At 39.3% G+C, this 13078-nt stretch overlaps 1 protein-coding gene across 1 annotated transcript; it reads right to left on the reverse strand.

Annotated features, from left to right (window-relative positions):
• Positions 1 to 10: 10 nt before the first annotated feature.
• LOC129566996 (coiled-coil domain-containing protein 170) lies at positions 11 to 4923 on the reverse strand. Its single transcript, XM_055443445.1, has 8 exons — positions 4825 to 4923; positions 2658 to 3049; positions 2005 to 2521; positions 1757 to 1894; positions 1254 to 1682; positions 796 to 1101; positions 487 to 654; positions 11 to 291 (listed from the first exon to the last, which is right to left on the reverse strand). The coding sequence occupies exons 1-8, from the start codon at positions 4921 to 4923 to the stop codon at positions 82 to 84; spliced, it is 2259 nt and encodes a 752-aa protein (XP_055299420.1). The 3' UTR covers positions 11 to 81.
• Positions 4924 to 13078: the final 8155 nt, after the last annotated feature.

The raw sequence follows: 13078 nt of genomic DNA on the forward strand, positions 1-13078 counted from the left end.
TTGATTATAATGAATACTGTGAATTTTATTCAATCAATATGGGTTAGTGATTCGGTGGACGTGATAAATGTGCAAAATAGACTAAAAATGCGACTTCTTCTTTAAAATATCAAACTCATCGTCGAAATGCTCATCTAAACCCGAATCATCGAAACGACGATGATTTCCCGGACTTGAACTCAACGGTCGACAATGGTTTGACGGAGGTATCAAATCTGTCTCGTATCGGGGACAAGGATGATCTGCAACTGGAGAAACGGCCTCATAACGGCGAGACAGCATTGTGAATTCCTTGGAAGATGCAAAGTTGAAAAGTCAGTTATTTTCTTTGAATGTCAAAAATTAAGACATTTTTTTATTTTTTTAGCTAAGATTGATTTACTCATTCAATCAGTTCATGTGAAAAAGATTTTTTTTCATTATTTCAAAGAAAAGAGAATGAGTTGACGAAAATTTGTAGTGTATGTGGTTGAAGCGTGTTATTACCTGATGTGCTTGGCATAGCGTTTGTAGTCGTTGTAATAGACTTGAGTGTGGAATATCTCGTAAATGAAGCAAACGAGCCACAGATGTTCGGAATGTTTGTAACTGACTTAATCTATGATTCGACTCTGATAGTTGAACACGTATGCGTGCAATGTCATCCTTCAAATTCTGAAAAATGTTGGAAAAACATGAATATTCAAATATTGCACAAGTACGTATTTTCTCGGATTTCGGTCAATTTCCAACTCGCTCAACTCATAATATAATAATTTTCATCCGACCCAAAAAAAAAAACAAATTAAAACATACACTTATGATTTGCTCATCACGTCGCGTCTTGTCTATTGAACTGTCGACCGTTGATCGGCAACGTGCTTTGAAATTTTGCAGCTGTGCGATTAAGCGGTTCTTCTCCGCTTCCGTATCGGCCAAACGCGCTTGCAAATCTTCAATTTTACGAGCTCGTTCAAGAGCACAGATTTTATTTTCGGCCGCATCGACTAATTGCGCTTTGAGTTCAGCTATTTGAGCCTTTGATTCGATTAATTCGTGGCATGCTTTTTCCGCCTGTTTTGATGTTCGTTTGATTCGACAAAGCGCTTCATCGCGCTCATTCTGAATGGGTTTGAGAATGAAAGATTTAAAAACGGCTAATAAAACTCAACAGTTGAAGGAAATTTAGAAGAAAAATCAAAAGAAAAAAATGAATAAAAAAAACTATAGTTTAAAAATAATGATGACCAAATCATCCAAAAGCAATAAACAACCTGAATGATGCACTTTCCGCGTACACCTTCTTCGGTCAGTGTCAATTTTCGTTTGAGCAGTTCGATTTGCAGGTCTTTCCTTTGGATTTGGTCTTTCAACGAATGAACTTTGCGTTGCAAATTGTACATGGCAGTGGATTCTTTCACTGGGAGATCGTGACAAGAGCGTTCACGCCTTAATTTCAACGATTTAATCTGCGTATGTGCATGTGGATGTTGATGAGGATGTGGATGCAACGTATGGCAACTGTCCCAATGTTTATGATCCAATGGAAGCGTATGCGAGTGATGATCATGATGCGTCGTCAGTCGTTCAGCACGTTCCAACAGTGTTTCGGCCAATAAAGTCGTATCTGCACCTGGTGCTGGTTGTGCAGTGCATTCACTCCATGCCAATGCTCGAGACATTCGTACCAAATATTCAGACAACTGCAAAAATAATATGAAAGTATTATGAAATCAAGCCGAAGTAAAAAGATGTTGATTGTCATTTTCATTTGTACCGTGATGTGTTCGTTTTTCATCTGATGCAAATCGTGCAATGCTTTTTCCAATCGCTCTGCAACCGTCGACTTTTGCATTTCTTCATTTCGTAATTTGTTCGTTTCGATGTTCATCTGATCGCGCAGATTATGCAATTGCTGTTGAAAGAATGACGAAAAAAAAGGCGGAATTGTTTCAATTGCCACACACACTTTTTTCAATCTGAAAAGAAAAACCAAAACAAAAATCCGTTTAAAATCCAATTTACCGATTGAAGTGCTTGGTTTTCATTGACGACATCGCGAACTTTGTCCTTGATCACGGTTTCGCATGGATCGGGCAGCGAAACAATCGATGCCAAATTTCGCAAATATTGCAATCGGTCGTTTTGCATGCGATCGATTGTGTTTTGGAGGCGACAGCATCGCGATTCAAAGCCACGTAATTCTTCGCGTAATTTATCGCCCGTACTTTCACTTTCGACCAATCGGTCGCGCACCGTTTGCAAATCTCGTTCAGTTTGACGGCACCGCGCTTCTAACTCTTGCAAATGCAAATCTTGCCGTTGCTTGTCATTGCAGGCAGCGGTGCGCGTTTGCAGTAATTCCGCTTCACAAGTGTGCAACGATTCGCATGTTGACGCCAATTTGTTACGTGCGCGCTGTAAATCGGCCATCATTTCACCAGTTTTGGCAACAACCAATTCGGGACTGAGGTTCGTGGCATCCGACACATCAACGGCCAAACAAACACACAGCCGACGTATTAGATCTTGTAATTGTGCCCTAGAAAAATGAAAGCAATCAATAAATAGAAGCTCGTTTTGGCAAATAAAATCCACAAGTAGGTTATTGACGAAGATTATTTACTTAACAATATTTGCTTTGTTTTAAAAAGTTTCATAATAAGTTTATGACTGACCTAATTAGCTCACGCTGGCTTTCTTCCGATGATAAATCGCCTTCAAGACGTCGTACTCGTGCCACCAAATCCTTGATTCGATCGTCCATTACCTTCTTCTCGCGCTGCAACATTTGGATTGTGTTTTCGTTGCGACTCGTTGAAGCTCGTTCTCGATTCTCGATTGCATGCACTTTGCCTTGCAACGAACTTATCAAAGCCGACTGTCGAGCGGTTTGCGTTCGCAATGTTTCGCATTCGGCATCGCGTGCATTCAGACTGCCTTTCAAATCAGCCAATTCGTTCAATAGACGGTCTCGTTTGTAGTTCGATGCAGCTAGCTCACTTTTTAAGGTCGCTGTCAAGTCAATCGCATGCGTCACATGATGATGGTCAACACAAGGCACATCGGTCTGTTTGGAAAAATATCGATCGAGGAAAAAACAAAAATTTTTAATTATTAATTTTTGGGTACATATTATAAGCTACATATCAATTTTTTTTTTCATTTTCAATGTCATTTAAAACTTTTTTTCTTGAGAAAAAATAAAGTTTCTCGATTATTGAAGAAGAAAATGTTGTGAATGAAAAATCTGAAAATTCAAAATCAATCTGAACCATTCCAATTCAAATTGTTAATTTTACATGAGCGATACGAGGTGAATGCGATCGATGGTTATGATGATGTGGCGAATGAGAGCGATGATGATGAGGATTTGGTGAACAATGTCGCGCTCGAGGCAGTGATCGATATGACAAACGTGGAGAATGAACACGAAATGGCGATGCAGATCTATTCATTTTCGATTCAATTTACACTTTAAGGTAAAGATTACAAATGATTAAAATGAAAATTTCTGGGAAAAAAAATAATTCTTCAAAGACAACAGCAAATTTTAATGTATGCTCTTGAATGAAAAAATTCCTGTAATAATTTCGTTCAATTTGTTTCAAAGAAGTACAACTCAGTGAATAAACTGCACGGACCGACCACTGTTATGCAGGTATCTACGAGCACTGGCAAAACTTATTTGGAATTTGCTGTGTTGTTATGCAAAAAATGGATTATGCAAATTAAATTGACAAAATTCGTCGCGCAGAAACCAATTGTTTCGAATAAAATAAAGTCGCTAGAAATGGAACAATAGCTGAAAACAGAACTATGGATTATAATTGAACAGGAAGAAAATCAGCAGAGGCACGGAAATAAATATTAGAATCTAAAAATAAATCCTTTCATTCAAATCAATCGCGTCAGTTGTATGTTACCTGCATTTCAAAATATCCAAATATTGAATGGCACAGACACGGAAAAAAGCGTTTTACATTGAAGGGTTCACAGTTCAAAGAGCAAAGGCGTGACGCATTGGAATGTTGGCAGAGCTACGAAATTTTTTTTCCCCTTGATACACAACTAAACTTATATGAATAGATAAGTTTTGCGCTGTTCCTGCATTCAACATTCCTATTCCCGAGCATTATTTTTCCTTTATTTCATTTCAATAAATAAATTGAATGTTGGTATAGCAACGATTCGACTCATGCATGTTATGCCTAAAAAAAATTGATTTGCAAATTCTCGTGCCTTTTTTACTTGTTTACATGACATTTTATGTCGGAAATATGGTAAATTTGTCCTCAATTCTAATTTTTCTTGTTGTTTTGTTGTTTCGTGCACGTTGATAACTCTCTCTCTCTCTCTCTCTCTCTCTCTCTCTCTCTCTTTTGCCATTCATAAAACCAAATTCGATTCAGTTTCAATCCATTTCAGCGTATATTCGCAGCAGCAACGACTGTCACAAGAAGAAAAATTATAGTCAGTTCTGCATTTCCAATTACTACGACTAGTTTAGTAGCGATCACTCTTATTGGATTCATTGACTAATGCTCCCACATAAACTCCGAACACGGTTCCAGTCGATTAACGGAGACAACACAATTTTAGCCTCACGTTGATTCAGAATACATTTTCTGTGCAATGTTCTTGGAATGTAGACTGAAACACTGAAGCACTGCTACACTGAAGCTGTAACCTATCGGCCACATAAATCTTGTGCTGGTCGATTTTTCGAGCTTAATTTCAATTCCCGAATATTCGCTTCCTTCTTGAAGCGGAAAGTTTTCAATGAAACGAAATGTTTGGATTTTAAAATAAAAAAAATCTGTTGAAGCAAAAAGCAAAACTCACAGGCAAACCGAGTTCTTCTCGGCATAGAATGTCAAAAATCTCCCAATCCAGTGCTGTGTTCCCATTAGTTTCCTCTCTTTGCGACACTCTCTCAGACATTTTATCACTTTTCTTCGAATCTATGACACATAGCCAGGAGAAAATCACATGAAACTTCTAAAAAATTGCTTAAAATTTCCGAAAACTCAAATTTTGCACAAGATTGCTTTCATTTTCCTTTAACGAGAAAACCGACTGAAAAAAAAAAAACAAAAACCCACTGATAAATACTGAAACCAAACAGGCAATTCTCGATTAAAATAATTTCCTCTGTTTGAAAGAGAAAAGGGAAAAACTTATCGAGTTGTAAATAAACAGGAATCGATTGCGTTTCTAAGCAGCATAATAAATTCGGTTGCATTTAGGGCATAGTATGGAATGAAGTCGCTTATATCAAGTATGAGGTTCCAATAACTCGATGCCAATAACCATGCTCTGCATAGTGTTGAACGTGTGTTGAAAAGAAAACTGGAACAAAGAAACCGAATTTGTAACTGGAAACATTGTATCGTCCGTACGTATGTTCTCTACGTAACGTTCACTGAGTCGAAACGAGTGTGTGCAAATGGTATTGTACGTAGCATGCAGGCGTCATTCAATATAGCTCATTCGATATATTTCGTATAGGACATGTACACCGGCAGGCGATGTACCTAAGTGGGAAAAAATGGTATGTAATGAATTCAAAGGATACTTCTTCCGGTGTTTCATTTTTCATCATTCAGGGTTTTAGTGTGTGTGCTGTTGGAATTTATGGTCTCCTGTTTACATGCTTAACATCCGAAACGTGTTGTCCAATTTCCAAGGGCTTCGTCAAGGACACGCATTTTACCAACACACCATTCGCATAGGGCATTCACACTTTCACGTCGTCACCGCTGCCACAGCTTGTTCTTCCAATTCAAAAAAACCGACACCGTTCGGCATTTGTGTGTGATGGCTACGACGACACAGTCGAGAACATTGGAAAAAGTATCAGGCAAGCGTGTTTCAAGCAACGTTACTACTCGAAATTTGTTATCTGTTCGAAATTGCACCAATGTTTGCCGCCCGATTCTCATGGCTCTACGTACACACACTCTTTTTCTCTCTCTCTCTCTCTCTCTTTCTCTTTTCCTCGAAATTCCATTCTTTCTCTTGAGCCACACACATATTTCGGTTGTACTTTTCCAACCAGCAATTGCCATTCCATTTAACAGTATTTCATACACTGGATAGGAATACAGTTGGATGAAGCAGCAAAAAATGGAATGTGCGATATTCGTTGTTGTCGCGCGCACATCGTTAAACCAACCGCATCGGTCGTGCTATATTTACTGCTCTCCTATTAATTTTCGTATTATTAAACAATGATGGGGCGAAATTATCATTAACATTTACTCTGGCAATAGACTATCAAACACACGATCATCAGCGACATACATAGGGGTATAGCAACGACCATAAAATATATGTATTTCATCAAGTTTATCAAGCTCTTTCCAAGTTTATGCATAGTGTCGAACTTTTGTTCAAGCTCTACCACTCAAATGTATAGTAAAATAATTTACGGGCACGACGTTAGATGGCGTTTTTTCTGGTCAGAAAAGTTACAATATCCCTTTGGCGACATACACACAGTGTACGCGCGACTATCAATGACAGTACCCCGGCTAATGTCGTACCGAAAATATCACCGCAATCACATCGAACAATTCTTCTCATTCAATCGATATTTTTTTTCAATTCCAATTGTGATTAATCCATTTTAAAAATCGATGTTTTTAATGAAAAACCAAAAAAAAAAAATCAGGAAAATGTTCGGAATGGTTGAATTTTCTCAACAAAAAAAACTTTTTCTGGAAGCAAACATTTGAACCGCTGTTTAAGTGGAGCGATTGCAATGCAATGGCGATGGTTGTGAGTCAGTGACTCTTAAAGCCATTCGACGAAACTCTGATTTTGTTCAAACTTTTCCGTTTGTCATCAGGCGAACATAAAACGCAAGGCTAGTGCGCATTTAGGACTTGTGATTTGTATCGCATTGAGCGCGCGTATTTGTCACAGCCCAGCACAGTATGTGTCAATACAGTTTTGCTACACACAACACATCGGGCAAAACGTCAAAAAAAAGAAACAGAACAAAATGAAACCAAAAACAGAAACACAAACACACAAAATCCAAAGTGGTGCTGGCTCTGGATCAGTGAAAAGCTTATAAACTGTCTCTCTTTTGGCCATTTGTAACACATAAGTGACACAAACTTTTCCGTTTAATACCAAGCGATCATAAAACGGCAGCAGCTGCCACACTGACGTCGTTCTCCGTTGTCACACTGATAACAATTTAACAAGACCCAAGACGAAAAAAGACAGCGAAACCAGAGCTCGAACGTTCAGTAGCTAGCCGTATTTCTTCGATTTTTCGTATTCGCTGTGCTTCGGTTTGCACAGAGGCGACGATCGAATTAATGTGTGTGTGCCAGTGATTATTGCCATCGCGCGACATTAATTCATTTTTTCGAACATTTGGTGCTTTTGGCCAGGCGAGCAGAATACAAGAGAGAGAGAGAGCCCGGTGTGATGCGTGCGTAATCTAAGTGTGTTTTTAGTTCCTTTCAATAGTTTCCTTCATGCCACGTTTTTCGACTACTACAAATAACCATCGGTTGTCATAGAGAGTTTCGTACAAACTATCCCATGTGGCAGCAAACATGGATGATAGTTTTTTCATTTGCTTTCGAAGCAAAGCAAGACGAAAGCAAAAGCAAAGCAATAAACGGGTGCTGAAAGTATGCTTGCCTAGAACATTTTCAACAATAAACAACTTAACTGAAATGGTTTACATTGGAAAAGGAGAAATGCAAAATCACAAACACATCATTGTTAATAAATAGTTCGAAAGTTGCTTGCTCTTCCGTCTTAGTTTTCTTTGATTATTGATCAGGCACACAGAACTGCGTAACGTATATTTCCGAAACAACGTTCAATAGAACAGACTGACACACACGCATACATGCTCTTGTCCCATTCACAAAGACCCAACGAACGAACAAAGAACGTAGAGAGAGAGAAAAGAAGACAGTTTGACATTGACAACCGAAAACTGGCCACAAATCGTAGTGCTAGTTCAGAAAATGACAGCGTTTATTAGCAGCAACACACAAAAGATCTCTATCAAATGGACGCTCGGCCATAGCTATGATGTAAACTTGAATGATAATGACAAAAATTCACTTTCAAACGATTAGGCATACAGAAGTTGCCAACGATTCTTGTGATCACATTGCGATGACCATTGCCGTGAAATCAAATCGTGTAAAAATTGTTTCGATCCGTTCACAATTCAGTGGAATTTTGAATAGCAAAATTTTAATCGAATTCAAAGGGGAAAAATTCCATTTTTTTCTACAGAAAATTGTCTGAAATTCGCCTAAAATAACGTGCAAAATCTCTGCAATTTTATGCAACGATGCGCGAAAATAGCCACGATACGCAACAGACGTTCCGAAGAGCGGTCAATTTTGATGGTTGCGTTTTTGGTATGTCGTTTTGTCGATGTGAACGATTGATATTTCGTGGCAATCACTCGTGGTGTATATGTGTCGTTAGCTTGGTCGTGAACGCGTGTACGACCGCGGCCTCATCGTTTCTTTGGTTATCGAACAGGCATTCATGCGGCAGCACACAGTGTAGCCCATTTCGAAACCGCACACGCTCTCGACTCTGCCGTGTTTCGATCGTTTAGTTGAACAACATGTTTTCGTATTCTGTTACACTCGTACCGAACAATATTCACTTTTTACTTTATGAACAGTAGTAGTCGCCGTGTCGAGTGTGTAACAGATTGGGTTCGGTACCGAGAAATTTGTTGTGAATAAGTTACGGAAATGAGCATTTGTTGAAAATTGAGAGATGGCATTAGACGCTTTTTCAACTTTTATAAAGGTTTTATAAAGGTCTAAAGTCTGTTTTTGTGGCTATTGACCAGGCGAACATAAGCATGTACGCGGTTGAGCTCACTGTGTGTATAATGTACGTTGGTTGAGCGCGAACGAACTGAACGAAACGATAACAAAGGGGGAAACAGTACACAACTTTTGATTCGGTTAGAACAAATAGAAACACAAATGTACAAGCGATCGGATGCGTTGCTTTGTGTGTTGTGTTGAGTTGTGACGAAAAAGAAGAGACGAAACGAAAAAAAAAATAATTATGAATTATGCCTTCGGAATTGGAATCGGCATTGGAAATCCAATTCTACGTGGTCAAAGTACATATTGTAAAATTGTCAATGACCAGGCGCTAAGAATCCGTATGAACAGTGACGGCGTCCATTTTGCATTTGCATTCATTTTTTACTTTTACACAAACCATGAACGCATCACCGACTACCAAATGAATTAGCCGCACAGAAGCAGCCAAGCAAAAAATCGTTTGCTCGTACAGCAATTCTAGGTATGCAATCGAAAAGAAATTTTCGACATTTCAAACGTTTCATTTGGCCCAGGATCGCATGCGACACCGTACGTATATAAAAATGAATTGAGTCAGTGTCTCTGGTCAATTGCGATTTGCTGTTCTGTTTACTATCTCTCGTTTCAACTTCATGCGAATTCGTTGGTGGCTTTTTTTTCTCTCTGTACGGTGTATGCGCACCGGGCGTCGTGTGTTTTCAAAACAAAATTGCACATTCAAAGTGGACACTGGTGTTTTTGAGTGTGATGCGAACGAAGAAACCACAGTCAGCCACACGAAGACGATACAGTTTGCGATGCCAATTGCTCTGCAAATGTGCTGTTGCCGATTTCGTTGTTTAGCATTTATGCACGCTGGGTTCTTTCGTCCACTGTGAGTCACCATGAGAAGTGTTTTGTATTCAGCATATTCGGTGAATATTCGGTGTGTGTGTGTGTGATTCGTAGTTGGTTGTCTGGCAATGTTCCGTGCACCGCCATCATCTTTGGCACAAAGCAATCAAAACACACAAAGAACACAAAACAGCACACCATTCGCCGATAAATTCGAAAAATTCTCTCACTTTCAGCGCCAGTTGTATCGAAGGAAAACGTAAAAAACATCTCTCTTTTTTACTAGGCTATCATATTCTATGCTTCGAAACGACCGTACGAGAGAATCGTACAATTTACGATTTAAATTTCATGTTCTTCTTTCCACCGCGTGTTGTTATGTACTGTGCTGTGTTGATTTGTATTTTTTTCTGTTTCTTCCTATTCGTTTTTTTTTTGTATTTTGTACACACTTGAGAGTTTGTTTATGGAGCAATGATAAGTATAGTATGTGCGAGTTTTTTCTCTCATTTCTGGAGCGAGTCTCTTGGAGTAGAACGAATCAAGTAGACATCGTATGATTTTCATTTCATTTGAAATAAATCATGTTTGATTTCTTGTTTCTATTCAAAAAAGTTTTGAATTATTCATGGGTATTGATTACTTTGGACGAAAAACATTGGAAAACAAAGTAGATTGTTTCATTTGAAGTTTGAACGATTTTCGTTTGGTTGAAAATCAGGAGCAATGGTCTGTGCGCTGTACATGCTTATCGGGTACTGTTCAGCGAATGTGTAACCGTTGCATGGTGCGTGTGGACTATGGGATATAATATTTGACTGTGGATGGCAACAGGTGGTGCATTTAGTGCAGGCGCGCATGCCTGCAATTATATACAGTCTAAATATAGATACCCCTCGAATTGTCAGCTCCTCTCGATTTCATCGACTCTCTGTTTCACTCTTCGGTTTTGTTAGCACCGCACATGTGTGTTATGAGACTTGTATTCGGTCGCCTGGGTCGTGTGGCATATGTGTTTTTTTTCCTTCTTTTCGGAGGCGTCGGTGTGAACCGTTATTCTATTTTCAAGTGTTGTGTTTTTCGTTCTCTCTATTTGATGGTTGGCCGTGTGTGTGTGTGTGTGTGTGTCGGTGACTCGGGTGGAAAATCTCGGCGTCGTTGTAATATATCCTGGTTTTGCTGCTCGGTTGGTAAAAAACCAGGGAAAGCTATTAGCGTCGTTACGCCGATCTAATGAAAATCGCTTCGGAAAATCGCACTATTTTTTCCCTTTTTTTCCATATCTTAGGCTAACGAATTCCAATTATCCAAAGCATAGAAAAATACATAGCCAGTTTTCTATTTCGGAAAATGATGTTGTTTCTGTATTCGGAGCAAAAAGGAAACGCGCGCGTGCGATGATGTCAGATTTTCCTTTGTCGACCATATTTTTCCACTCGATTGAGAGTGTGTATTGGTGCATTGCATTCTCGCTTGGGAAGCGAGCATTTTTCTCGCTCTCACACGGAAAATCAACGCGGACTCCTTTTGATTCAGTACGTAAAAATCGTGTATCTATTTTCTATGGCAAGATCATCGGGCTAACACGGATTCCCCGCGATACGAATGAATGAACGAAACAGGAATACTTTCGATTTTCCTAGCCCATGCATACACACCAACATACTCGTTCGTTTCGCTGACGAACGACCCAACTGTGTACGATTTCATGTTACTGCGCATCATGCACGCGTGTCACATTTGCTGCCTCCCTGATACCTTTGTCCGTAATAGTATCGACTCCGTAACAACTATTCGCGCTCGAATCAATTGTACGCAACGCGAAAAATCGTTCGATCTGCCTGTCTGCCTGTCTGCCACACTGAAAAACCGAAAGACGCACATCGTTTGCACATCACATGGCCGCGCGGTAACAATACCATGACGTTAACTGAAAAAGTGACAGCAATTTCTCGTTCATTTCGTTTCTGTTCGAACAACAACCGGCGGCACACTCGAAGCGTTACCATGTTGTGAATTGAAATTTTATTTCATTTTAAGGGCTATCCAAAGTGGCATTTTTTCACATGGAAAAATCATTTTTATTTCGTTCTTTCGGCTATTTGAACGATGTTTTCGCTCGATAATAATTGGAATTTTTGTCAGAAAATGATCAAGTCTGCATTGGAAAAGTGTGAAAACATTAAAATATTCAAAATGGATAGGAAACCATTCGAACATTCACCAAAAAGCAATCGTTTCTTCATCAATTCGGTTTTGTTTGGTTTGGTTCGGTTCGATGTGACTTGGCTCGGAATTCTGTGCGCCGATTCAAATTTAAATTTGAAATCCTCCACTGCGTCAGGGCAAGCACAAAGCAATTGAGCAGAAATGAGATGGTTGCTTTATGAGTTTTTTTCTTCTTCTTTTTTTCTTCGGCCGTTGCACTGAACGAAAAAGCGGTAGTATTCTCGTTTTGATGGTATTTGCTCAAAATCCAAGTGGATCGAGGCGATGATATACTTGAACCGCCCGAGTATCATATCATGTTTTTTCTTCTTCTGGTATTGAATGTGTGCAAAGGCGAAGCGAAATGTGTTGTGTGAGCTGTCTCACTCTCTAGATAGGAAATTAGTTGACAAATGGTCACATGGGAAATATACAACTGACTTTATTAACAGGATACCAGAAGAAATGAGCAATTATTGAGCCTTTTCGGTTTCATTTGAGAATGTTGAAAATGAAACGCGCGTGAGTCGGTCTCACTTCAACTCAAAGTCGATGGCACGGAAAAAAAATGTTATCGCTTGCGTTATTGAGTTTTGAAATGAGGAGAACAGAAATCGGACGAGTAAGGCATTTCACAATTTTGAGAGTTTTGAAGTGTGCGTATGTGTGTGTGTGTGCGTTTGTATGTTGCGAAGGAACGTTGTATACATTTGAAATAGATGTGTTGTTTTCGGCGAATTGGTTGGTATTTTCTGAGTTCTACTGCTTTCTAACGTTGATTTGGAATGAGTTTTTTCTTAGAATCTTCCACATTTACTCGAGCTGCAATCGTTTCCATGGGGGCAAAATGTGGAAAATCTAATTGCGTATCGCGCAATTTTCAAATCACAGATTGGAGAAAACCATTTGCCCCTGGCTAGCTACCATACACCAAGTTTTCGATCTTCAAACCTTTTTCTCTTGCTCACACTGAATTCCCGCAAATTCCGATTTTTCTGACAAGAAATGGTTGTCACACAGCACACAAACTGTGTGTTTTGTGAGCGGTTGCAGAAAAACTCCAAAGACGCAATGTGGTGAATATTGACAGCTGTCTAAATAACGTCACTCAAAATGACGCATGGTGTTTTTCGAACAGGCGAGCAGGATCCATGAGCAGGATTGGTCGACAATTGCTTTTTTCGTGGTGTGCTATTGCATACAGACGAACCGAGTCA

Source organism: Sitodiplosis mosellana, unplaced genomic scaffold (assembly GCF_009176505.1).
Source record: "Sitodiplosis mosellana isolate CC-2019 unplaced genomic scaffold, AAFC_SMos_1.0 Smas_scaffold_5, whole genome shotgun sequence".
Classification (NCBI taxonomy): domain Eukaryota; kingdom Metazoa; phylum Arthropoda; class Insecta; order Diptera; family Cecidomyiidae; genus Sitodiplosis; species Sitodiplosis mosellana.